At 40.2% G+C, this 24,063-nt stretch overlaps 1 protein-coding gene across 1 annotated transcript in view; it reads right to left on the bottom strand.

The window, feature by feature from the left end:
* Nucleotides 1-11,781, bottom strand: part of LOC120541526 (zinc finger protein 391-like) — a 34,210-nt gene extending 22,429 nt beyond the window's left edge. Inside the window, exon 1 of the mRNA XM_039773248.1 lies at nucleotides 11,652-11,781. Coding sequence (XP_039629182.1) covers nucleotides 11,652-11,717 — 66 coding nt within the window. The 5' untranslated portion in view covers nucleotides 11,718-11,781. The remainder of the gene's footprint in view (nucleotides 1-11,651) is intronic.
* Between the last annotated feature and the right edge of the window lie 12,282 nt (nucleotides 11,782-24,063).

Here is a 24,063-nt window from a genome sequence, read left to right as displayed (position 1 = left end):
ACCTCCTACTCCATTCTTCCCTCACTTGTGAACAAGACTCCGAGATACTTGAACTCCTCCCCTTCAGGCAGTAATATGCTCCCAACCTGGAGAGAGCATTCCACCCTTTTCTGACTGGAAACCATGGCCTCGGATTTAGAGGTGCTGACTCTCATCCCTGCTGCTTCGCACTCAGCTGCAAACCGCTCCAGTGAGAGCTGGAGGTCACTGTCCGATTAAGCCAACAGAACCATGTCATCCGCAAATAGCAGAGACGAGATTCTAAGGTCACCGAACAAGACCCCTTCCCCTCCTTGGCTCCACCTAGAAATTCTGTCCATACAACTTATGAACAGAATCGGTGACAAAGGGCAGCCCTGGCGGAGTCCAATCTCAACAGGAAACGAGTCTGACTTATTACCGGCAATGCGGACCAAGCTCCTGCTCCTCCTGTACAGGGACTGGATGGCTCATAACAACGAGTCTTGTACCCCATACTCTTGGAGCACACCCCATAGGATGCTTCGAGGGACACGGTCGAATGCCTTCTCCAAATCCACAAAACACATGTGGACTGGTTTGGCAAACTCTCATGCCCCCTCCAGGATCCTGGCCAGGGTGTAGAGCTGGTCCAGTGTTCCATGGCCGGGACGGAATCCGCATTGTTCCTCTTGAATCCAAGATTCGACCATCGACCGAACTCTCTTCTCCAGCACCCCTGAATAGACCTTACCGGGGAGGCTGAGGAGTGTAATCCCCCTATAGTTGGAGCACATCCTCCGGTCACCCTTCTTAAAAAGGGGAACCACCACCCCGGTTTGCCAATCCAGAGGCACTGCCCCCAATGTCCATGCGATGTTGCAGAGACGTGTCAACCAGGACAGCCCCACAACATCCAGAGCCTTGAGGAACCCAGGGTGAACCTCATCCACTCCAGGGGCCCCGCCAGCTCAGAGCTCTTACCTACCTCAGTGACCTTGGCCCCTGATATGGGCGGCCTGGAGTCCTCTAGCAGTGCTTCCTCTAAGGAAGACATGCTGGTGGGATTGAGATGATCCTCGAAGTATTCCTTCCACCAGTCAATAACGTCTACAGTTGAAGTCAGCAGGGCCCCATCTCCACTGTACACAGTGTTGGTGGAGCACCGCTTTCCCCTCCTGAGGTGCCGGACGGTTTGCCAGAACCTTCTCGGTGCCGACCAAAAGTTGTTTTGGCTTCCCCAAACTTCTCCCATGCCCGAGTTTATGCCTCTGCAACAGCCTATGCCGCCACACACTTGGCCCGCCGGTACCCCTCAGCTGCCTCTGGAGTCCCACTGGTCAACCAGACCCAATAGGACTCTTTCTTCAGCTTGACGGCCTCTCGAACCTTAGGTGTTCACCACCAGGTTCATGGATTGCCACCATGAGAGGCACCAACAACCTTGCGGCCACAGCTCCGTTCTGCTGCTTCGACAATGGAGGCTCGGAACATGGCCCATTCAAACTCAATGTCCTTCGCCTCCCTCGGAATGAGGTTGAAGTTCTGCCGGAGGTGGCAGTTAAAGATCTTTCTGACCGGTTCCTCCGCCAGACATTCCCAGCAGACCCTCATTATTCGTTTGGGTCTACCTGGCCTGTTTGGCAGCCTCTCCCGCCATCTGATCCAACTTACCACCAGGTGGTGATCAGTTGACAGTTCAGCCCCTCTCTTCACCCGAGTGTCCAAGACATAAGGTTGCAGATCCGATGACACGATTACAAAGTCGATCTTTGAGCTGCTACCTTGGGCATCCTGGCGCCAAGCGCACTTATGGACACCCTTATGCTCGAACATAGTGTTCGTTATGGACAATCCATGACCAGCACAGAAGTCCAACAACTGAACACCATTCGAGTTTAGATCAGGGAGGCCATTCCTCCCAATCACGCCTCTCCAGGTTTCACTGTCGTTGCTGATGTGAGCATTTAAGTCTCCCAGCAGGACGATAGAGTCCCCAGGAGCTGCACCTCGCAGCTCCTCTTCCAGGGACTCCAAGAAGGCTGGGTACTCTGAACTGCTGTTCGGCAAATAAGCGCAAACAACAGTCAGAGTCCTACCCCCAACTCGAAGTCGTAGGGAAACAACCTTCTCATCCAACGGGGAGAACCCCAACGTACAGGCCTCGAGCCGGGGGGCCATAAGCAAGCCCACCCCTGCCCGACGCCTCTCACCCACAGCAACTCCAGATTGGAACAAAGTCCAGTCTGTCTCAAGAGAAATGGGTCCAGAGCCCAGACCATGCATAAAGGTGAGCCCAACTATATCTAGCCGGTACCTCTCAACCTATCGCACCAGTTCAGGCTCCTTCCCCACCAGAGAGGTAACATTCCATGTCCCAAAAGCAGTTTCGGCAACCGAGGGTCAGAACGCCAGAGTTCCCGCCTTCGGCTACCACCCATATCACATTGCACCCGACCCCTATGGCCTCTCTTGCAGGTGGTGGGCCCACAAGAGAGCAGAACCACATTGCTCCTTCGGGCTGAGCCTGGCTGGGCCCCGTGGTCGAAGGTCCAGTCACCAGGCCCTCACCAGCGAGCCCCTGCCCCGGGTACTCTTTCCCAGTCAAGAGAAACGCCGATCCTTGTTTTAAGTCCATATGGGGTCTCAGGGTCAAGTTAGTCTGGATCTTCACCTCAGACCTGTTTGCCTTGGGAAGCCCTACCAGGAGCATGTAGCTCCCGACAACATAGCTCCGAGGATCACTTGACCACGCAAGCCCTTCTGCCACGACAAGGCCTCGATCCAAGAAGGGATCCGTTTTTCATTAGAATAAAATAATGGCACTTTTCATTCTGTCTTCTGTGCCTTAAATGATACCAAATTTTAAATCGGTGCCTTTTTGTATCAAAGTGAGATGGCTGTAAAACAGCTTTATTAGAATACAACAAATAGACAATCCTTTACTGTTATTGGGGCGTTCATTGCAACATTTAAATGATCACCTTAAAAAACAAAGTTGCAATGATTAATGTACATCTCTAAACCCTTCCAGGCATAACTCTGCTTATATTCATGAGGCCAATTGTGAAACATGTGTTCGTCTAATAAAATCTGAAAGGATTTCCAGTTATCTGAAAAGTAAACATAGCCATTACTGTGCAAAATACCATAGTAGCATTATTTGTAGCAAAACAGACACATTTTCCAATAAAAAGAACAAACAGATAGATGCTGAATGACTACACCACACCATAATGTATGATTTTATGCAGCCTTTGTCTGGAATGGATACACTGTCCTTTACAACACACACATAACAGCCATTGTAAATAATGTATGTAAGATCTTTCACTTAAATCAGGAGATTCTGTATAATTAGCTCAAGCCATCATTCACTGGAGTATAATGAACAAGTGTATAAATTTTTACATGAATGTTTTATGTGAATAAATTAATATGAAGACTGCTTACAAAAGATTGTGGAAATTCACCTGGGATAGGAAAATAAGTCAGGTGTGTCCAAGAGCAGCAAGATGTAAAAATTAGGCCCACAATCTTTCCCATGATAATAACTGAAAAAACAGTCATGCAATCTTACTGCATTAATAATTTGTAATATTTATTGTTATTATGATATGTTGGTTCAAATCTCCCACACTGCTTACTGTCTGTAGTGTGATTGCCCATTCTCCGCATGTCTATTAAGGGTTTTCTATGTGCATTCTAGTTGTGCTCCAATATCTCAAACATGTTTTATGTTTTAGGTTTATTGGAAATTAAAAGGTTGTGTCAAGTGTGTGAATAGGATTTGTGAATACCTGACCACTGTTGGATCCTGCCTTCATTCTTCCATGGCCCTAGCCCTGATGAGGTGGGTTATGCTAATGGCTATTCTGTTCATTATACAGTAGATATAATGTTTCCACCTTAGACTGTTTTGCTCCAATATTTATTTCTGAGATGGTATGCAATTAGCATAAACTTTGCTCACTTTCTTAGGCTCACTGACTTTTTTAGCCACATAGTAAACCAACTCAGTGAATGTAACTGTGTCTCTGTGCAGTCTGCATTGAGCTGGAGTGCTGTCTAGGATGACTTACAGCATAGGCTCCTGGGACCTCATGTACAAAATATGTTTGTGCTCTGAAATGTACATAAGCCATTTCTTACACAAAAGTTGAGAATTTTAAAACATGAACTTGCCATGAAAATTAGATTAATATTATAATAACGTTTGACCTAAGTCAAATAAGTCCTTTGCAGTCTCTTTTAGGTGCCGGCATATTAGCAACTTCAGTGAGCAGGACAATGAATTGAATAGAAAATCTTGTTTTATTCTGCATCTTAATGATGCATCAGTCACATTCCAATGTTCTTGAACTAATTATATCACAGTTAATTGACATGTTCTTTCAATAATCTTTCTTCAGTGTTAGCAATAACACCAATGCCTTCACTTAATGTCAATTGCCTTCTTTTGTAGCCTTTTAATTCTGTCTAGAAAAAAAGATGGTGCTATATGTTGTACAACATAGCAGGCAAAGGCAGTGTTAGCTCTTTTGGATGAGATTGCCAATGGCAGGCTATCAGGGATCGCAGTATGCTTTTGGCTTATGATGATGACTGGCTTCTTATAAGCTGATTTAGACTTCCTAAAGATGTCCTCTTGCAGTTGTGTGCTGAATTGAAACCTATATTACAGTCCATCACACAGAAATCACACAGTCCCTGTTTCGTTACAGGACTAGTCAGGAATCGACAGTCATTCCTGAGCCATGTCATGCCATCTGTGTAGGATGGTATAATTAAGAGGATGAGTAAACCAAGATCAAAAGGCAATTTGTAGCAATTGGTGATATTCCTAATGCTGGCTTGTCTGCACACATGTTGTGATAAAGGCATCATAACTGAATGAGTTTGCTTTTTGAAATAGAAAACTCTTTCATTTAATTAGTGTACAGCCAATATGTGATGCTCAAATGTGTCTGATTAATATTATTGTGAGGTGGAATGGCTCAACTCATGTTTCCTTTATTTCATCAAAAAATAGTAAGAGGAGCAGACGTCTTGGTAAGTAAGCCTAATGGGTGCCATTTCAGTTATGTTTAATACACTACAGGCAACTTCTACAGTATTTCTTTCACATGAGAGCAGGTTCACCACAAGACAGGAGATATAATGAAAAGGCAATCCTGCACATAATCAGTGATAGAACAGACTACTGGGTGATTAAAGGTAGATGACTTGTCAGACAACACACTGCTGTACAGCCCTGCAAAGGTGTGCTGCATTGTGATGGCTTGTGCAATACTGTACTACACAACACAGCACAGAAACACGGACTGCCTGTACCCCCTTGGATGGGCCAGGATGAGCACATGGATGTTCCAGACTCTGTCCCTCGGGACAACAGCTCAATTTCAGTTCAAAGATGCTTGGATGTTATACATCAAAAGTCAAGAAATTTGTAAGTTTTGCAACATTTACTTGGTAAAAATGTTCTAATTTTTTATCTCACAGTTCTGCACATACAGCCTGTGTGAATTCATGCTGTCTACTGGCAGTGCTGTGGGCACTACATAATGGCACATTGCTTTTTTGCTCACAGCTGTTGTCACTTTTTCTTTTATTTGTGACTCCGGCAGAGAAATCAGCAAAAAGAATGTTTTTTGTAGTTCTCCACTTCAATCAGTTATAACTCTAGATCACATTTGCTCAAGTTCTGTTTCCTGCTTTCTTTCTTCTGTTGTTTGTAGTAAAGGCATTACTCAGGAACATGACCAAATGTATATGGTGATTAGATCATGAATATTCAAAAGAGGCACTTTAATACCATATATGGTTACTGACAGATGATGACATAGAGAGGCTAAATGTGGCATGTGTACAAGCGCATAGTTTTAAGCTGAGTTAATATTTCTAAAGGAACTTGGCATGGCAGGTGGCATATATCTAGTTTTATAAATCCTGTTTTTTTGTGTGTACGCAGTTATTGCTTTTCAAGGGTAAGCGAAATTTTAATATGGAATCTAAGCAAAGATTTACACATGAGGCCTCAGCTCCTCTAAAAAATGTCCTCTTAGGTCATCAGTTATGAAAAGTGAAATGGATGGGATATGTGGAAGTGTAATTCTGCCTTTAGGGCAAAAAAATATACATGTGACAATGTAAAATACATCAGGATGACAACAACAAAATATCATGGTTGGAAGTGTCAGTAAAACTGTGAAGATGTTCAAGATTCAGTGAAACATCTATAAATTCTGTGTGTGCATCTCATTGTTTCCCGTCTAATATCTAAGACAGTATAGACAATAGCGGCTCCATTAGTGCTGACAGTGGTCCCCTAGAGCTAAGCTAAGCTAGCCATTTCAAGGAATTGAGTCTTTTGTAATGACATCACTCTATTTAGCCCACTCTTTCATTTTAATGGCCACTTTAATCTATGAATTCTGTCCTTACTACTTAGGATAATTCATATTGAACTACTCACAGAGAAGCTTATACTTCCCATATTTTTCATTGCATGTTTTAGGAGTGTTGCAACAATTTACACTCTCAGCCATTAAAGTCAAAGGCGCACCAATGCATTTAGAGCAGTGCTTCCCAAACTCAGTCCTGGGGACCCCCTGTGGCTGCAGGTTTTTATTCCAATCAGCTTCTGTTTTTAATTGGACTCCTGGGCTAATTTAGTGAACTGTTATTTCCCAAGTTCCGTGTTTCGAGAACAATATAGAAATTAGAAAACTAAGTTTGGTAAAAATAATTTTATATATATATATATATATATATATATATATATATATATATATATATATATATATATATATATATATATATATATATACCAAACAGTTACATGGAAATAAGGTATTTTTTTTTTCTTTTTCACAATACTTTTATCTTGATTTCCATTCTACTTTTCCAGGTGTTCCAATTGTTTAATTAATCCATTATTTACCAATTAGTGGGTCTGACACTAAAGTAGTAGCAGCCTTTGATTATTCAGTGTGCTGTTCGCCTGGGTGTCTGCTCTGCTCGTTTTTAATTGTCATTATTAAGATACAACGAAGGGGGAAAACTGCACAGAGAAAGGGCAAAATATAATAAAATCAACAAACAAAAGAGAGTTAAGCATTTACATTTATAACAAAAGCAGACATATTGCTAAATGTCTTATAAATGTAAAGACCATGCTGCTGTGCTAATGTAGAATAAAAGAAAAAAATGCCAGCTAATTAAATGAGCTCAGTGTTATCAGTGATTATGAATCTGGTTGGAACAAAAACCTGCAGCCACAGGGGGTCCCCAGGGCTGAGTTTGGGAAGCACTGCATTAGGCCAGTTTTGGCGAGAATGGGTTATTTAGCCCAACAAATCTCATCAATTCTATGTGCCTAATTTTTCCAAACTAGTATTAAGTCAAATATTCAAAGCCCATAAAGTCCTACTTTCCACCAAACTAACTGGTCATTTATTTCATGTGTCAGTAGTACTCTTTGTTAAGAAAACCTTTCTAAAATTTGTGCAAAAATCCTGATTACCAAGTGAATACGTTTTTAGGGAGCACATGTTGTTGTAAGCTTTTGTTCCAATCAGCTTATCTTTTAATTGGACTCTTTAAGCAAGCTGTTCTTTCCTGTTTTCTATGTTTTGAGGTTAATAAAGAAATTACAAAACTAAGTTTAGTTTTTTATTAGAATGTACCAAGCATTTATGTAACTTACATGGGGATTATTTATTTATTTATTTATTTTCTATAGCACATTTTCATACAAAGGAAGTATCTCAAGGTTCTTTACAAGATGTGAAAGAAGTAGTTACAAGGAGAGAATTAAAATTAAAATTAGATAAGAGATATTGATGAGATAATTTTGTGATTTAGTTTGGTTTTAGGATCTTTGTCATCACTATGATCTGCATTCTTTTTTTTCCAGGTGTTCTAGTTATTTAATCCATCATTTCCCAATGGAGTCCATTAGTTGGTCTATTGCTGAAGAAGTTCAAGACTTTCAGTATTCAGTGCCTTTTGCTTGGGTGTTTGCTCTGCTTTTTGTTAATTGTCATTATTAGAACACAATTAAAGAAGCAGACTACACAGGAAAAGTCAAATTATTAGGAAAACAATACAGGAGACTTAAAATGACACATATTTGTAAATGGCATATCGATGTAAAAATCACACTTTTGTACTTTTCTGAAAGCAGAATAAGAAGAGAGAGAAATAAACAACAAGTTAAATAAGATAATCAGAGGTTAAATGACTCGGTAATTGTGAAACTGATTGGATCAAACAGCTATGGCCACATGGGATCCGCCAGACTGAGCCTGAGAATAAACTGGTCTTTGTCTTATTGCAGTAAACTAGCCTGGGCTGCTCTACGGCTACCCCATGGAACATTCCTTCTAAATGGTGAGGGTCAAATAGTTGAGCATTCCTTTCTCCAGATAGAGATCCTGCCTCTCCAGTGGAACAAATCTAAATATGACTTATATACCTAGTAACCTTCCAGCATACCCGTCCTGTACTCCAATTTAAAAATAAAACAGATATGTGAACAATTGCCTGGTAACCTCATCTTAAAGGACACTTTGGATAAAGGTGCCACCTTAATATAATGTACTGTAATGATAATATCCTGGGTTTACCAAATGGATTCTTCCAGGTTAGACATTCATGGTATCCATCTCAATGTGGGCACAGTGGAGGTTATCCTGTCAGATTCTTGAAAAATTCATCTGGGTCTCTCAGTCCAAATGATCAACACATCTACTTCATCAGCAACCCTATAGAGAGTCCACCATTTCATCCTGTTGAACCCATTATGATTTCATTCAACAGTTTCATCATTAAGGTGAAGCTTATATATATATGTTACGTATTTTTTTAAATATATACACTCACCAGCCTCTTGATTAAATTCACCTGTTCAACTGCTTGTTAACATAACTATGTAATCTGCCAATCACAGGGCAGCAACTCAATGCATGTAGGAATGCAGACACTGTCAAGACAATCAGCTGAAATTCAAACCAAACATCAAAATGGGGAGGAAAGGTGTTTGACCATGGCATGGTTGTTGGTGCATGCCAAACAGGCTGGTCTGAGTATTTCAGAAACTGCTGATCTACTGGGATTTTGATGCACAACCATCTCTTAGGGTTTACAAAGAATGGCCCAAAAAAAGGGAAAATAATCAGTGAGCAAAAATGCCTTGTTGATGCCAGAGGTCTGAGGAGAATGTCCTGACTGGTTTGAGCTGATAGAAAAGCAACAGTAACTGAAATAACCACTCATTATACTCAAGGAATGCAGAAGAGCATCTCTGAATGCATAACATGTTGAATCTTGAAGCAGCAGAAGACCACACTGGGTGCCACTTCTGTCAGCTAAGAACAGGCAACTGAGGCTACAATTCGCACAGGCTCACCACAATTGGACAACAGAGGATTGGAAAAACTTTGCCTGGTCTGACGAGTCTCAATTTCCGCTGCGACATTTGGATGGTAAGATAAGATTTTGACATCAACAACATGAAATCATGGATCCATCCTGCCTTGTATCAACAGTTCAGGCTGGTGCTGGTGGTGGTGGTGTAATGGTGTGGGACACTTTGGGCCCCTTATTACCAATTAAGCATTGTTTAAATGCCTACCCAAGTATTGCTGCTAACCATGTCAGTCCCTTTATGACCACAGTGTGCCCATCTTCTGATGGCTATTTTCAGTATGATAACACACCATGTCACAAAGCTCAGATTATCTTACACTGGCTTGACTCTTAAACATATCACAGTCCAATAGAGCATCTTTGGGATGTGAAGGAACAGGAGATTCACATCATACAGTAGATGTGCAGCCGACAACTCTGCATCAACTGTGTGATGCAATAATGTCAGTAGGGACCAAAATCCCTGAAGAATGTTTCCAAACACCTTGTTGAATCTATGCCGTGAAGAATTACGGCAGTTCTGAAGGCAAAGGGAGTCCATCCTGGCACTAGCAAGGTGTAGCCAATACAGTGGTCAGTTAGTGTGTGTGTGTGTATAATATATAATATCAAACCGTAAACCATGAATTACAGGTGAACAGTTGACTGCTAGCTTGTAAAAATGAATTTTCTCTAAATAAAAATCAAATGTGAGCCTACCAGCAGAGGGCATTGTAATGCCATTTGGGTTATGCATATGCTGGGTTGAGCTGCTTAGTGGGAAACTCGACTTTAATGAATTTACCAGTTATTGAGAAGTTTATAACTTATTTAGCTTTATGTATTGATTTATATCAGCGAATTGGAATATAAAACCTTGTCTTTGTTGTTGTTCCCCTCTTTTTAAGAATATAACATATAGAGGTGTGACAAAGTGATTGGGTGTGGACATTCATCCACAATATTGTTAGTTCAGTCCCTTGATTATGCTCACAGTTCGACCTTAAATATGTCAATTAACCTAAATAATGTGCAGCTATTTTATATATATATATATATAAACAGCTGAAAAATACACTTCTCTCATAAGTCATATTGACTGCCAGGTTTAGAATTATTACCAGATAATAGGACAGAAAAGGATACACGGAAGACAAAAAAGGAAAACACACACACACACACAAAAACCCCTCACACACGGCGCTGGGAAGCATGTTGCCCTTAACGGAATGAAAAAAAGGTGACTTTGATACACGTCTTGTAGCATAAGGAAAAGGCAGTTTCCTTTGAGTCGGAAAACGTTAATAAAATAAGACACTCGTCCATTTTCTAAGTCGCTTTTTCAGTTCGGAGATTCGGGCCCACGACAGAAAAGTGGGAATCAGCCGTGAATGAGGCGCAAGTACATAACGGGGCGCACCAGGGAGCTCTGTCTCTGTCTCACACAAAGTCAATCCCCACTTACCATACACGTGACTTTGACAGAACACTCTTCACTCATGGTCATTATTAAAATCTCATTCATCCATTTTCAAGCGCACTTGCACACACCAAGTAAGTTTACTATAATACGTGTGTGTGGGATCTGGAAAGAAAACTCGGAATTACCAGAAGTAACCCAAATGGACACAGACAATACTTTTCAACACCATATAGACATAAACTGCAGGGGCTGCATTTGAATACAGCAATGGAGCTTTGCAGAAGCTGTTCTAACGACTGAGCCACCGCTGAATCCTCTGTAACCATTAAAAAGGGTAATTGTAAATATATTGCAAACATTTTTTAACATAAAAATACACATTTCTGGAAAACTATTCATAATGCACACAGTGTTAAGTTATTTAATATTCCTTAATGTGCATTAGGCTGTATCACATACTGATATTTAAAGAACCCATGTAATTTTAAGTGAAATGTGACTTATAATTGGGAAGGTGACATGCATGCATTAACTGTACTTAACTTTTTTTGTGGCATAATAAATTATAAATAACCTGTGTTTTGCATAACCGTTGACTTAGAAAAATACAAAATAAGGAGCAAGGGGATGGGGTTAAACGACAGAGCGCACAACATACCGGTGTGAGAAAATGCGTTATATCAGCTGACTGCCATTTTATAACTGGTAATAAATGGAATAATTCGACTAATCAAGGAAGACAAAAAAGACACCATCAAAATGATGGCTGTACTCATAACAAGAAGAAAATATATCTTTAACATCTGAAACACATACTACTATACTACCTTAACCAATAATAATGAGCAAATCAACCCACCTTTGGCACGTACGAAGACACGAGCAGGTAATGAAGGAGATTGGTCACACTGCTGCAGTTATTCATAGTATTATTTGTAATAGTAATATTTTGTGGTCATATTTTCTGAAAACTGTAATCTCGGCGAACTGCAGGTTTTCCTTTAACCACGTGAGCAGAGTCGCTCATCCCGCAATGACTTCTGGGATTTGTATTTTTGCAAGGCACTGTCTCGCTCGAACTGTCCTAATTTATTTCCAATTCTCCGAACTCACTTAATCGATTTGCAGGGTCGCGAAAAGATGAGCCCGGTAGAGACACGTGTGGAAATGGATGGATGGATTGAAGAGTTTATAATTCATTTACATTGTAATTATAGCCATGATAATTAAATTGGATATTTTTATTTTATCTTCTGTATATTACATGGATGAAACAATTACCCCAGCTATATGGGTCACATCCTCAGAACACGCACAGCATTTGTCAAAAGTCTAATGAAAGAGACAAGACTGGGGTACGGTTCTTAAAACGATTTTTCTTAGAGATTAACGAGCAACTTTATGGCATGGTACCAGTTACTTTTGTGAGTTTCCAAACACCTCTTAATCGACCACTTTACGAAACTGTATAATTTGCTATACTGTTAGGTAATTGCCCCTGAATTCGCCTATAGAAACTTGAAAACGATCAATTGATACTACCTTAATGTTTTGCTGACGTTTTTGATCCTTCGATTGATTGGAATAAGGTTGTGAAAGGTGATGTGAAGTACTATCATAATTTAATAACCAAAGAAGAAAACGTGTATAATGAAGGCACAAAATCAGTTCAATATTGTTTCTAAGTGGAACGCAAACTAAATGATTATATGCATTGTAATAAAAAATTCTAAAGAGGTTATTCTTTTTTTCAAAGACAGCAGAGTACCTTTGTTTAAAACGTTTACTGTGCCGTGGTAGCCTTTGTAAAACAGAGAAAAATAAAAGTAGGACAGTGAAGAGGATAAGTCTATATGCGTCACCTGAGCAGCAAGGTGGCAATTTGTAAATTATCTATGTGGGTATTTAAATGTATGTAATTTCTTATATTCTACTATGAAATAAAATACATTCCACTATCTTTTGAAAATTTCTACACTTCTTTAGGTGGTGCATATTGCGTTTATTTCTCTGCAACCATTATTCATTTTTCTTTTTTCTCTGTTTTGCTGTCTGATTCTTCTGTGGTGACTTTCTGTTGCACAACCACCTGATCAAAGTCCTGTGGAGCCGCCCGTGCTGCTTGAAAGAAAGTGGATATCTCACTGGTTTGAATCATTTAAGATAAAGTAAAATAAATAAATAAAAAATAAAGAAGTACATAAGAACAGCTTTGGTAGATAGATTGCCCAGTTGGGCTGGACATTCGTTTGGCTTAGAACCCTTATGGATTTTGTTTTTTCTAAAGCTTAACTGTTTTGTTTGTTTTGTTTTTACATTTTTTTCTGTCCACCCTATTAGAACAATGTTCTAATATAATACATTTCAAAAAAGAGTATTTTAATTGAAAACAGTTGAACAAAACAAATATGTACAATCAGTAGTGTTGATGGCCTGCATCCACACCAGCCTCATTAAAAGTATATACCCTCTGCCATAAGAGCAGAACATTTTCTGCTTCCAATTTCCATTCCCCTTTCTATTATTCTTTGGCTCTGCTGCAAATAGGAATTTTGTGCAGCAAGGCTGAGGTGAAAGTCTAATGACATCAACAGCCTTTTAAACCAGAAGAAAAGGGCTTTTAATGGCGTTGATCAGCATGAGCTCAAGCGCATGCAGAAGGAACTCCAAGTCCAGCTCAGGGCAGCAAAGGAGCAGTACAGGAAAAAGCTTGAGCAGAAGTCACAGAATAACAACATGAAGGAAGTGTGGGATGAAGATCATCACTGGCTGCAGCTCGAAGCGGGGTGCCACCATCGAGAGAGACATGGAGAGAGCAAACCAAATGAACAACTTCTTTAACAGGTTTGACCAACCTAACCCACTCTCACCTTGAAGTACTGCACCCTCCACCCATCCTTCTGCTGATACCAGCATAGGAGAGACATCCCCACCCACAATTACAGCAGCGCAGGTGAGCAAAGAGCTGAGGAGACTTCGTGCCAGCAAAGCAGCGGGTCCAGATGGAGTATCGCCATGACAGCTGAAGACCTGTGTGCTATAGCTGGGGAGTCCTCTACAGTGCATCTTCAATCTGAGCCTGGAACAGGGGAGAGTCCCAAGGCTTTGGAAAACATCTTGCATCACCCCAGTCCCAAAGGTCTCATGTCCTAGTGAGCTGAATGACTTCTGGCCTGTCGCCCTGACATCACATGTGATGAAGACCATGGAGTGGCTGCTGCTTCACCACCAGAGGCCACAGGTCCTCCACGCCCTCAACCCTCTGCAGTTCGCATACCAGGAGAAGATGGGAGCAGAGAATGCCATCATCTGTATGCTCTATTGTAGGCACGTAGGTGGACAGTTTAACATCTGTGGCAGAGCGACGGGCACTGAGCAGGCTCCTGTCAATTATGGAGAATCCACTACATCCACTGAACAGTATGATCTCGAGACAGAGGAGCAGCTTCAACGACAGACTGCTGTCACCATCCTGCTCCACTGACAGACTGAGGAGATCGTTATTCCCCACACTATGCGACTCTTCAGTTCCACCCTGGGGTGTAAACGTTAACATTATACAAAGTTATTGTCTGTTATACCTGCTTCACACTCTTCACCTTGCATTTTTTAACTTGCACTGCATTTTTTACTTAACATTTACTTAACAATTTATCTATATAATTCAGGGATATTCACTTGGAAGAGGCCCCGAATATTCTGTAATAACTCTCGCTAGGACGAAGTAATCTGAATGAAACAACATGCAATGTGCTCCTCGACATATGGAGCTTTGAACCAGCTGGGATGCCCCTGTGTCGGAGCAATGAGGTAGAAGATGGACAGCTGTCGTGACATTTAACCTCCGTTTGCCACTTCTGGGTGCATACCACCAGTCACTTGACTTTTCATCAGGATGGTGGCGTACAGCATTGAGAGTGCATCTTCATGGTGCAAACCTATTGGATCACCATTTCGTTCAAGAGATGTCAGAATCAACTGGATGATCGTGAGTTAACAGAAGGTTACTTCCAGCAAGATGGAGCAACATGTCACATATCTACAAAGAGCATGGCAGAAATTGAGTTCTTCTTCAGCAACAGGGTAATTTCAAAGGGGCTTTGGCCACCACGGTTGCCGGATTTGACACCACCAGATGTCTTCCTTTCGGGGTATGCTCAAAGGAAAAATCTGTCGGAACAAGCCTCGCTCTGAGGGAGATTTGAAGGAAAACATCCAACGTGAATCAAGATCAAATTTGTGTTACGTTAAACCTTTGTCACGTGCTTTATGATTGTATATTGCACACAGATGTTCTTTAAGTATTTGTCTTTAAACATCATTGATTTTGCTTTTATGGTCTGCTCTGTTCTTCTAGCTCTGTAACAATGTGAAGATAATAGAAAAATGTAATTGTTTTGAAGGATCTTCTAGCCACAAATTGCAATGTTCTGTGGCTTTAAACAGAGTTCAGAAGAAAAATGTAGTTGTAAAAGTTATTTTCTTTCTTTTCAAATCTTTTCAATTTAATTCCACCTGTTTCACAGTGTATCACTTCATGAAACCAAGGTTTTAGATTAAAATTAACATTATGTAAGGAAAATGCTGGCAATGATTTACTTATGTCAGTTAAATTGGCTGATCCAACCAACAGCATATACAGTAAATGTTACTCTTTTTCTCTGCTTGCTGTGCTAAACCAAACAAGATCAATTTCCAATAGATTCAAACATAATATTTTGAAAAGTAAGAAAGGAAGCTATTCACAGAGTTACATGAATTTGTTTAGTAATGAGAGAGAAAGCAGAGTCTACAGAGCTGTTAACATCACCGGGACAGTCTTAGAGCTGAAAAGTGTAAGAACATGCAGTCCAAAGACAGTTTTGATGACAACAGGCTGTTCTGCCCAGTGCGGCTCATCAACTCCTATTCACCTGATGCCTTCAGAGCAGGTCAAGGCTGAGGATCTCCAAGGTGCTCTTTTGGTTGAACATGTTATTTCTAAGTAATGGCTATTGTCAGATTTAGTTATTGCTTCAAGAACTCAGAATGATACTAGTTGCAGCCTGCTCTGATTTCCGCTTGGGTGATTCTGACGTTGTGCAGATTGATTTAAGCCAACGGAGAGAAAAAGGGGAAAGGGTTAAAGGGTGCACTCTTAAAAATCACACTTTGCTAAGGTGTGGGGTTCCTCGTAGAACTACTGCTCGACAAAGAACAATTTCTTTTTGGGAGATGTTCTTTCCATTGCTTCATTGGTTCAAATGTGGACAAAACAGAAAATCTTTTAATTTATATTAGGCTGCCTAGCAGGATTCTGACAGATCAAGAAAACCTGCACTTAGCCTATGTGATTGTATGCAACATGAAATCTTTTAAAATTACCCATTGGTATTTCACAGATCTCTTACCGTCTATTCATGGATATTTATAGAACTTGTTATGGTTCTTTTTGTCACCTTCTTGTGGATGGATCTTTGGGCTCCAATGATGGTTGCCCTCTGAAGAACCACTTTGGCACTTTTATTTTTAAAACTGTAATGTTGAAGTAAATGCTGATTAAGATTCTGAATTTGGTCTGACATTCAGGAACAGATCTGCCAATTTAGCAACCAAACTAATTTCATTCTTGTTAAGCGTTTTAAAATCCAATTCATAAAAACGGAGTCTGCAAAATGTAAAATCTACAGAGGTATCAGTATTGGCAAGCCTGGAGGAAGACAAAAAACAAAATATTTATGAAGCATACACTGCTATTGCATCTTGACTTCTTTGAAAATAGTAGCAGTGCATACAGTTGCAAGAAAGCATTTGTAATTACTTGAATTTGTGCAGCCATACCACATGCACTTCCGAAAGGTCATCCACCTGAAGCTAAGCATACCAGGAAAAGCTTGGATTGCTCTTGGAAGAGGTGTTGGTGAGACTAACAGGGGACACTTACCATGAGGTCTGAATGTGGATCCTGATGTCCCAGTGCAGTGACGGACACACTGTGCTGTAAAAATAGCGTCATCCTTCGGATGAGAAGAAAAATCAAGGTGCTGATTCTCTGTGGTCAATAAAAAATCCCTGGGCATCCTTTGTTAAGAGTAGGGTGTATCCTGATGTCCTGGCTAAATTGCCCACCATAGCCTGGTCATTCTTGCCTCCTAATCATCCCCTGTCTCTAATTGACTATCTTTCACCCTATCATCACCTAACAGCTAATGTGTGGGGATCATGCCGGCTGCCATCACATCATCCAGGTGGATCCTGGACATTAGTGGTGCTTGAAGTAGCTCTCCGCTCACTCTGAATAGTGCTTTGAGTAGTGAGAAAGCACTACAGTATATAAATGGTAAAATGGTCTGTATTTGATATAGCGCCTAACTAGAGTTCAAGAACCCCCCTAGGCGCTTTACAACACAACAGTCATTCACCCATTCACACACTGGTGATGATAAGCTACTATGTAGCCACAGCTGCCCTGGGGCACACTGACAGAAGTGAGGCTGCCGAACACACTGGCACCACCAATCCTTCCGACCACCACCAGCAGGCAAGGTAGGTTAAGTGTCTTGCCCAAGGACACAACAGCTGCATTCTCATGCCGGAAGCCAGGATCGAACCTGCGACCTTCCGATTGCTGGACAACCCGCTCTACCGACTGAGCTACTGCTGCCCTTATATATATAATGTAAAGAATTATTATTTTCATTCCTAAAAATCTTCAGCTAAGTCACAATAATAGACAAATATAATAAGAGTGAAGCTAATAGCAAATTGCATTATAGAACTTGCATCCATTATAATGTCTTTTTCAGTGTCCCCACTGCCCTCAAGTGTGCATCTCAAGCGTTGGACCTGACAGCAATCCTTAAGCCCACCAGCAAAGACTGTGTGAACTGTAACTTGTTCAAAATCAAAGGTCAACCAATATAAGGGTTATAAAAATGATTGTCCCCTGTAATTGGACTGGAATCCCATCCAGAGTAGGTTCCTGCCTTGTAAGATAGGATCTAGCTGCCCGGCCATGACCCAGTGGAATGTGAAAATGGATGGATGAGTGATTATGCATTGTATGCAATTGATAGCTATTTCCAGTAAAGTCCATTAAGGAGGATATTTCTATTTTTTTTTTTTATTCTTGTAATAAACCTCACCATTGTATAAATATGTAAAACCTCTCTCTTTTTGTTAGTGGTGTTGCACACATTCAGAGGGTGAGTTTGTATTTAATATGAACGTGAAGAATGCAGCATGAAAATCAGAGAAGTTTATCCATGGGCTGTTATGTCACCTGTAAGTCAAGAGTGATAATAAGAGATTAAAATGCCACTCTGATCAAACTGATATGACACAAAACAATATTATTGAGTTTAGACTATAATAAACTTCTGAGTTAATCCTTTAATTAATATATTATGTGTCTTAAATCTATTATTGACCACAAGGGAGAAGACTGCAGATTGTTTCTTTTTTACATCTCTCAAAACCCACTCTCCCCACGCAGTAAACTTTGTCTGATCATTCATCTGTAGGTTATCACAGGAGGCAATGGAGGTGAAGGCACTGGTAGTATTAATAATGCTGGTGGTGCACAGCAGAGTGAAGGGACTGTCATCACATTGAGAAATCAGTTGAAATGAATGTGTGTGTGTGTGTGTGTGTGTGCATGGGCTGTATGAGGTCACCCAAGCCAAGAACAGGAGTGCACCATGTGACATTCTGTTCAGCATGTGATTTCCTCTTAAATGAACACATGAGACTCACTGGAGCCCAAACCAGGATTTTGAGACCTATGATCTTCATATACTTTTCACTATGTTCATAAACCAGCTCAAATAAGAGAATTATTTGCATACTGCTTTTCTTTAAATTGCCATTTTGAAGCATCTGTCTCCTCCACTATCCAGTGCTGTAAGTCAACAGTTATTCACGTCTTCTAGACAAACTTATAACTAGTGATGAACAAAACAATTCACGCAAAACTGAATTTAAAGTGAAATTTACTGAATAAATGCAATCCTTAATAGATAAATTGCAATCCTAAAGATGCATCACAAATAGAAATGAAACTCAGAGTTCTACAGAGGGCGCATCATGTGAGCCCTTATCCTTATGAATTAGGAAACAGCAGAAGGTGGTTGCTGGTTAGGTGGCATAGGCAAGTGGCTTTCCACATAGTGAGTTCTCCTGTAGATAAAAAAAAAACAGTCGTGTGTACAATGGTGCATTTTGCTGTGTCTTTTTGTGGAAAACATACAATGTGCCACATTTTTTTTGAAGCAAACTGTATCTCCAACATTGATATGGATGAGAGACATAGAATTTATAACCATCTGATTGGCAAAAACCAGATAAACACAGAATTTTCACAAGTCTTTCAGGAGCAATATTTCTTGTTTACTATCCCAGAAAATGTGAAAACCCTATTTTAGTGAGTTTTCCATTTTTGCCATTTGAAATTGCCACTCTTCTGCCAATTTGAACTCTTAAAGTTTTACTCTGGTTGTTGGCTTTCGTCTCCTTCTCTTGGGTGGGGGTTAAATTGAAATTTGTTTTGTTAAGTTTGACTTGTCTGTATGGAATGCTACATAAAATCAATAAAAAAATAATTAAAAAAATTAAATTAATTTTAGTGCTAGTTTCATGAAATGATATTCCAATTGAAAACTGGCTATGTCACTTAATATTACTTACAACCAATACCATGAAGATGTAACTGAGAAACAGCTGAAAGGAGATATTTACTTGACTCTAAAAGTCATGACTGCAAATAAGCCTGTATGTAGAAGTTTTCAAACAAATATTTCACCCTTTTAGTTTTGGACAACACTCAAAATGTACAATTGTTGTCTCCACACACTGAGGAGATGCAAGACACATGACAGCCCGCATGGAGTTTGCTAAAAGACACCTGAAGGACTCTGAGATGGTGAGAAATAAGATTCTCTGGTCTGATGAGACCAAGATAAAACTTTTTGGCCTTAATTCTAAGCGGTATGTGTGGAGACAACCAGGCACTGCTCATCACTTGTCCAATACAGTCCCCACAGTGAAGCATGGCGGTGGCAGCATCATGCTGTGGGGGTGTTTTTCAGCTGCAGGGACAGGACGACTGGTTGCAATTGAGGGAAAGATGAATGCGGCCAAGTACAGGGATATCCTGGACAAAAACCTTCTCCAGAGTGCTAAGGATCTCAGACTGGGTCGAAGGTTTACCTTCCAACAAGACAATGACCCTAAGCACACAGCTAAAATAACGAAGGAGTGGCTTCACAACAACTCTGTGACTGTTCTTGAATGGCCCAGCCAGAGCCCTGACTTAAACCCAATTGAGCATCTCTGGAGAGACCTAAAAATGGCTGTCCACCAACGTTTACCATCCAACCTGACAGAACTGGAGAGGATCTGCAAGGAGGAATGGCAGAGGATCCCCAAATCCAGGTGTGAAAAACTTGTTGCATCCTTCCCAAGAAGACTCATGGCTATATTAGCTCAAAAGGGTGCTTCTACTAAATACTGGGCAAAGGGTCTGAATACTTAGGACCATGTGATATTTCAGTTTTTCTTTTTTAATAAATCTGCAACAATTTCAAAAATTCTTTTTTTGTCTGTCAATATGGGGTGCTGTGTGTACATTAATGAGGGAAAAAATTAATTTAAATGATTTTAGCAAATGGCTGCAATATAATAAAGAGTGAAAAATTGAAGGGGGTCTGAATACTTTCCGTACCCACTGTATATATAATATACTAGCCATCCCCCACAGCCCTGCCCGAGTAATCAACTGGAATGTTCAAGCAAATTATAGAAAAAAACACAAACTAAATAACTACTAAGTAGTTCTTTCATTTGCTAGCTAAGCAGAGGTAAGGAACGCCGTGATGCTGGTGCATGAGTGAGGACGGCCCCTCCCCCTCCCCTCGGCCTGCTGCGTCTCTCGGATTGGCTCAAATAAATCAGTACTGCAAGCAAACTATGATTCATAGCGCGATGAGAGAAGATTGTTCAAGCAAATTATTGAAAAAAAATGATCTAAATCAGTTAAGTAGTTCTCTCCTGAAAGCGGACAGACAGACATTGGATTTTATATGTATAGAGATACAGGGTGAGGCAGAAAGGATGGACGTGTTTGAAATAGCTAGAACTCACCACTAGGTGGAGTGACAGATGTGCGGTAGGTGGCGTTAGGTTTGTGAAGTCTTAGCATTTTTTTATTTTCTTTTTAGTTGAAGGCATGGAGCCATGGATGATAGAACACTGCGTTTTTGCGTACAACTGTTTTTTCAACAACAACCAATCTATTACCGCAGTTCAGCGTGAGTTTCATTGTCATTTCAATATCCACAGAAATAAAGCAGTTCCCTCTCGTAACACTATCCTATGTTGGGTTAAAGCACTTCGTACACGAGGTACACTAATGAACAAAAGAACGCCGGGGGCTACATGAATGGCACGTACCCTTGAAAATGTTGAAGCATACGACTAGCACTGCTGCGCAGTCCAAGTCGATCTACTTGGAAGCGTTCTTCTGAACTTGGCCTCAGTAATCGTTCGGTAAGGTGTATTTTGCATTTAGACCTGCATTTCCATCCCTACAAATTGTCAAATGCTATTTCAATATGAACTCAAATCTTTCAATAAATTTCTTTGTAAGAAAAAATTTACAATTTTATGATTTTATAAAAAACGTCCATCCTTTCTGCCTCATCCTGTATATATATTATACTAGTGGTCTTAAAATTCTGCCTCTCGTCGTACGTGTTAGTTTGTAGATTTCTCTCAATCTGAAGGCAGTTCTTCTTCTTCTTCTTCTTCTTCTTTCAGCTCCTCCCATTAGGAGTTACCACAGCGGATCATCTTTTTCCATATTTCTCTCACTGCACCACTCGGAGTATTTATATCACTGTATCTGAGTGTGAATCACAGCAGCAGCTGATCGGAAAGGGAATTATCGATATACAGCTTCAAACACACGCTGTCTCAGCCACTGCAAAACGTTTTAAAGCCTTTCCTGTGCGGACCTCGCGGTTCAGAAACAGTTTCATCCCAAGAACTTTAAATGCATTCAATCAATTGCACCTTGTAGAACTGTGTGTACTTATAAGTACAATCACCCCACTGTAAACTTGCACTACAGTTATAATATCGCACAACCTGAGCCACTTTATAAAGCGCGTATTTACATATGATGACGATATCATTTTTAAGGTGAAATGCAGCAAAATATGTTTATTAAATTATACAGATAAAACTTTAACTTCATTTAAATAATCTATATTCTTCACTGGGAGTGTCGTGAAGGATAGAATAATTAAACATGTACTACGAAGATATTTCAATGTTCTTTAAACGTTTTGAAGAATCGGCGCTAAGCTTACAGATGGCTTAACGTCTATTACAGAGTTGATTGTATGGCGATCGGTTACTTGGGGAAAGAAAAGCACTGACTGCAGTGACGGCTACGCCAATGTATACTGAATATAAAACAGAAAGAGAAAATAACAACACAGCTAAAAACGCAGCGACAAATTTCGGCAAAAGTTAAATGCTTGTGTCATGAGCACAAGGCGGCTATGCAGTGTCTGCAACGGACGTGGCCATCCACTGTGCATAAGCTACCTTACTGACGGGCGGGCAAAGGAGCCACCGATTCTTCCTCTGCCCAGTGCCACCACAAGCCTAGAGCCGCCCCTGAGTACTGCTGCAATAAATTATTTCATCGAAGTGAAACACATGTTTAATAACGTGCTTTAACTCCTATTATCATGAAAATGACATCACGTATACATCTCAGTATTTTAGTTATTCAGAGAGCTGTAATATCACGAATGTAATGGATTCTGTGTCCAGTTGGAGGAAGAGAGCCGGTTTAAGAAGCAAGTAGTGATTCACACGCACAGAGCACATAGAAGATCAAATACAAAACAAAGAATTTAACGTGCTACTTTAATTACGATGTGATTTGAGAAACTGGTTAATTAAACGATTTTAAGATGAAGTTTATGATGTTCTACTTTAATGACAAAATAAACTACGTGATTAAAGTGGAAATGTCGAGATTGAAGTTGACATTTCGTGGTTTTTCCCAACCATGTGCCTTTTTTCTCTGTACCCTAATAAGCTTTCATATGACACTCAGACAGTGGGCTTACAACTCGGCTTTTCACGGCGACTTTGATATGTGACTTCTTTTTTATTTCCGGCACTGTGCGATTTTGTGAACGTGAGCATTTAAGTTTCTCCAACACGCTATATCACGGTTTATTTGAACAAATAGTATGTTTTTCCTTTGCCTCCACTTGGTATTCGCTGAAATTCTTATATTTTCCCCGTGCTTTTCCCATTGTCTTTTCACAGAAGGCTGCGCTTAAGGGCGATTTATATTGATTTGCATATTCAAATAGGCGTAATTCTGGGAGGAGTTGGGACGGGACATAAGGCGCGTGCACGAGCGTTAGTTTTCATGCTGATCGGGATTTATGTAGCTGAAGAACGTGGAAGTTGGAGTACGCACAGATTCCTACATCTGGATTTTTCTGTGCGTAAGCACATTTCGGCTTTTGTGCTTACGCCATGTTATAGTGCGAATACTACGCACAGCGTTATGCATGAGGTCCCAGGCCTTTAGTTCACACATTTTTTGTTAAACCTCTGTGGTTTTCATTTTTAATTGACTTGCTTTAGATTCCAAGTCTTTAATTGCTTATTTTTTTCTCAACAGGGTAAAAATGAGCATTAAGTACTAAAATCAATAACAATAAAAATGGCTCAGTTCATCTCAATTGTGCTTACGTATTTTCAATATAAAACAACTGTTTGCTTACAACATGTACTGTATTAATAAGAAGAAAACATGTGAGGCTTCAGAGTTACAAAATCATTCTATTTTGCAAAAAATATATTCCTGATTTTTCAGAAATGTAAAATGCATGCAGGTAAAAATGTTTGATTAGAAGGGCTGAGAGCAAAAACAACAGCATGTTTGTCCATTAACAACAAGAATCTGCTGAGAATTAAGACAACTGCAGTGGGACAATGAACTAAAGACCCAGAGCTAATGCACTTCTTCATTCTACTACTGAAAAATGGCAAGATTTCACAGCCATCCATCTCACAAGCAACAAGAAATTTTATAATGTGAAGAAACCAGAGAGTAAATTTATTTTTGCCCTGCAGTCACACGCCAGCCTCAGAAATATAAAAAAAACAGAATGAAATTAAATGGTCACTTGTGAATTTACACCAAAACAGAACATAATATACAGTACTTCAAGCCGACTTAATCAAGTTCAGAGTAATGG

This window comes from Polypterus senegalus, chromosome 12 (assembly GCF_016835505.1).
Source record: "Polypterus senegalus isolate Bchr_013 chromosome 12, ASM1683550v1, whole genome shotgun sequence".
Classification (NCBI taxonomy): domain Eukaryota; kingdom Metazoa; phylum Chordata; class Cladistia; order Polypteriformes; family Polypteridae; genus Polypterus; species Polypterus senegalus.
Note: the sequence above shows the minus strand (reverse complement) of the source record. Positions and strands in the feature narration are given on the sequence as shown.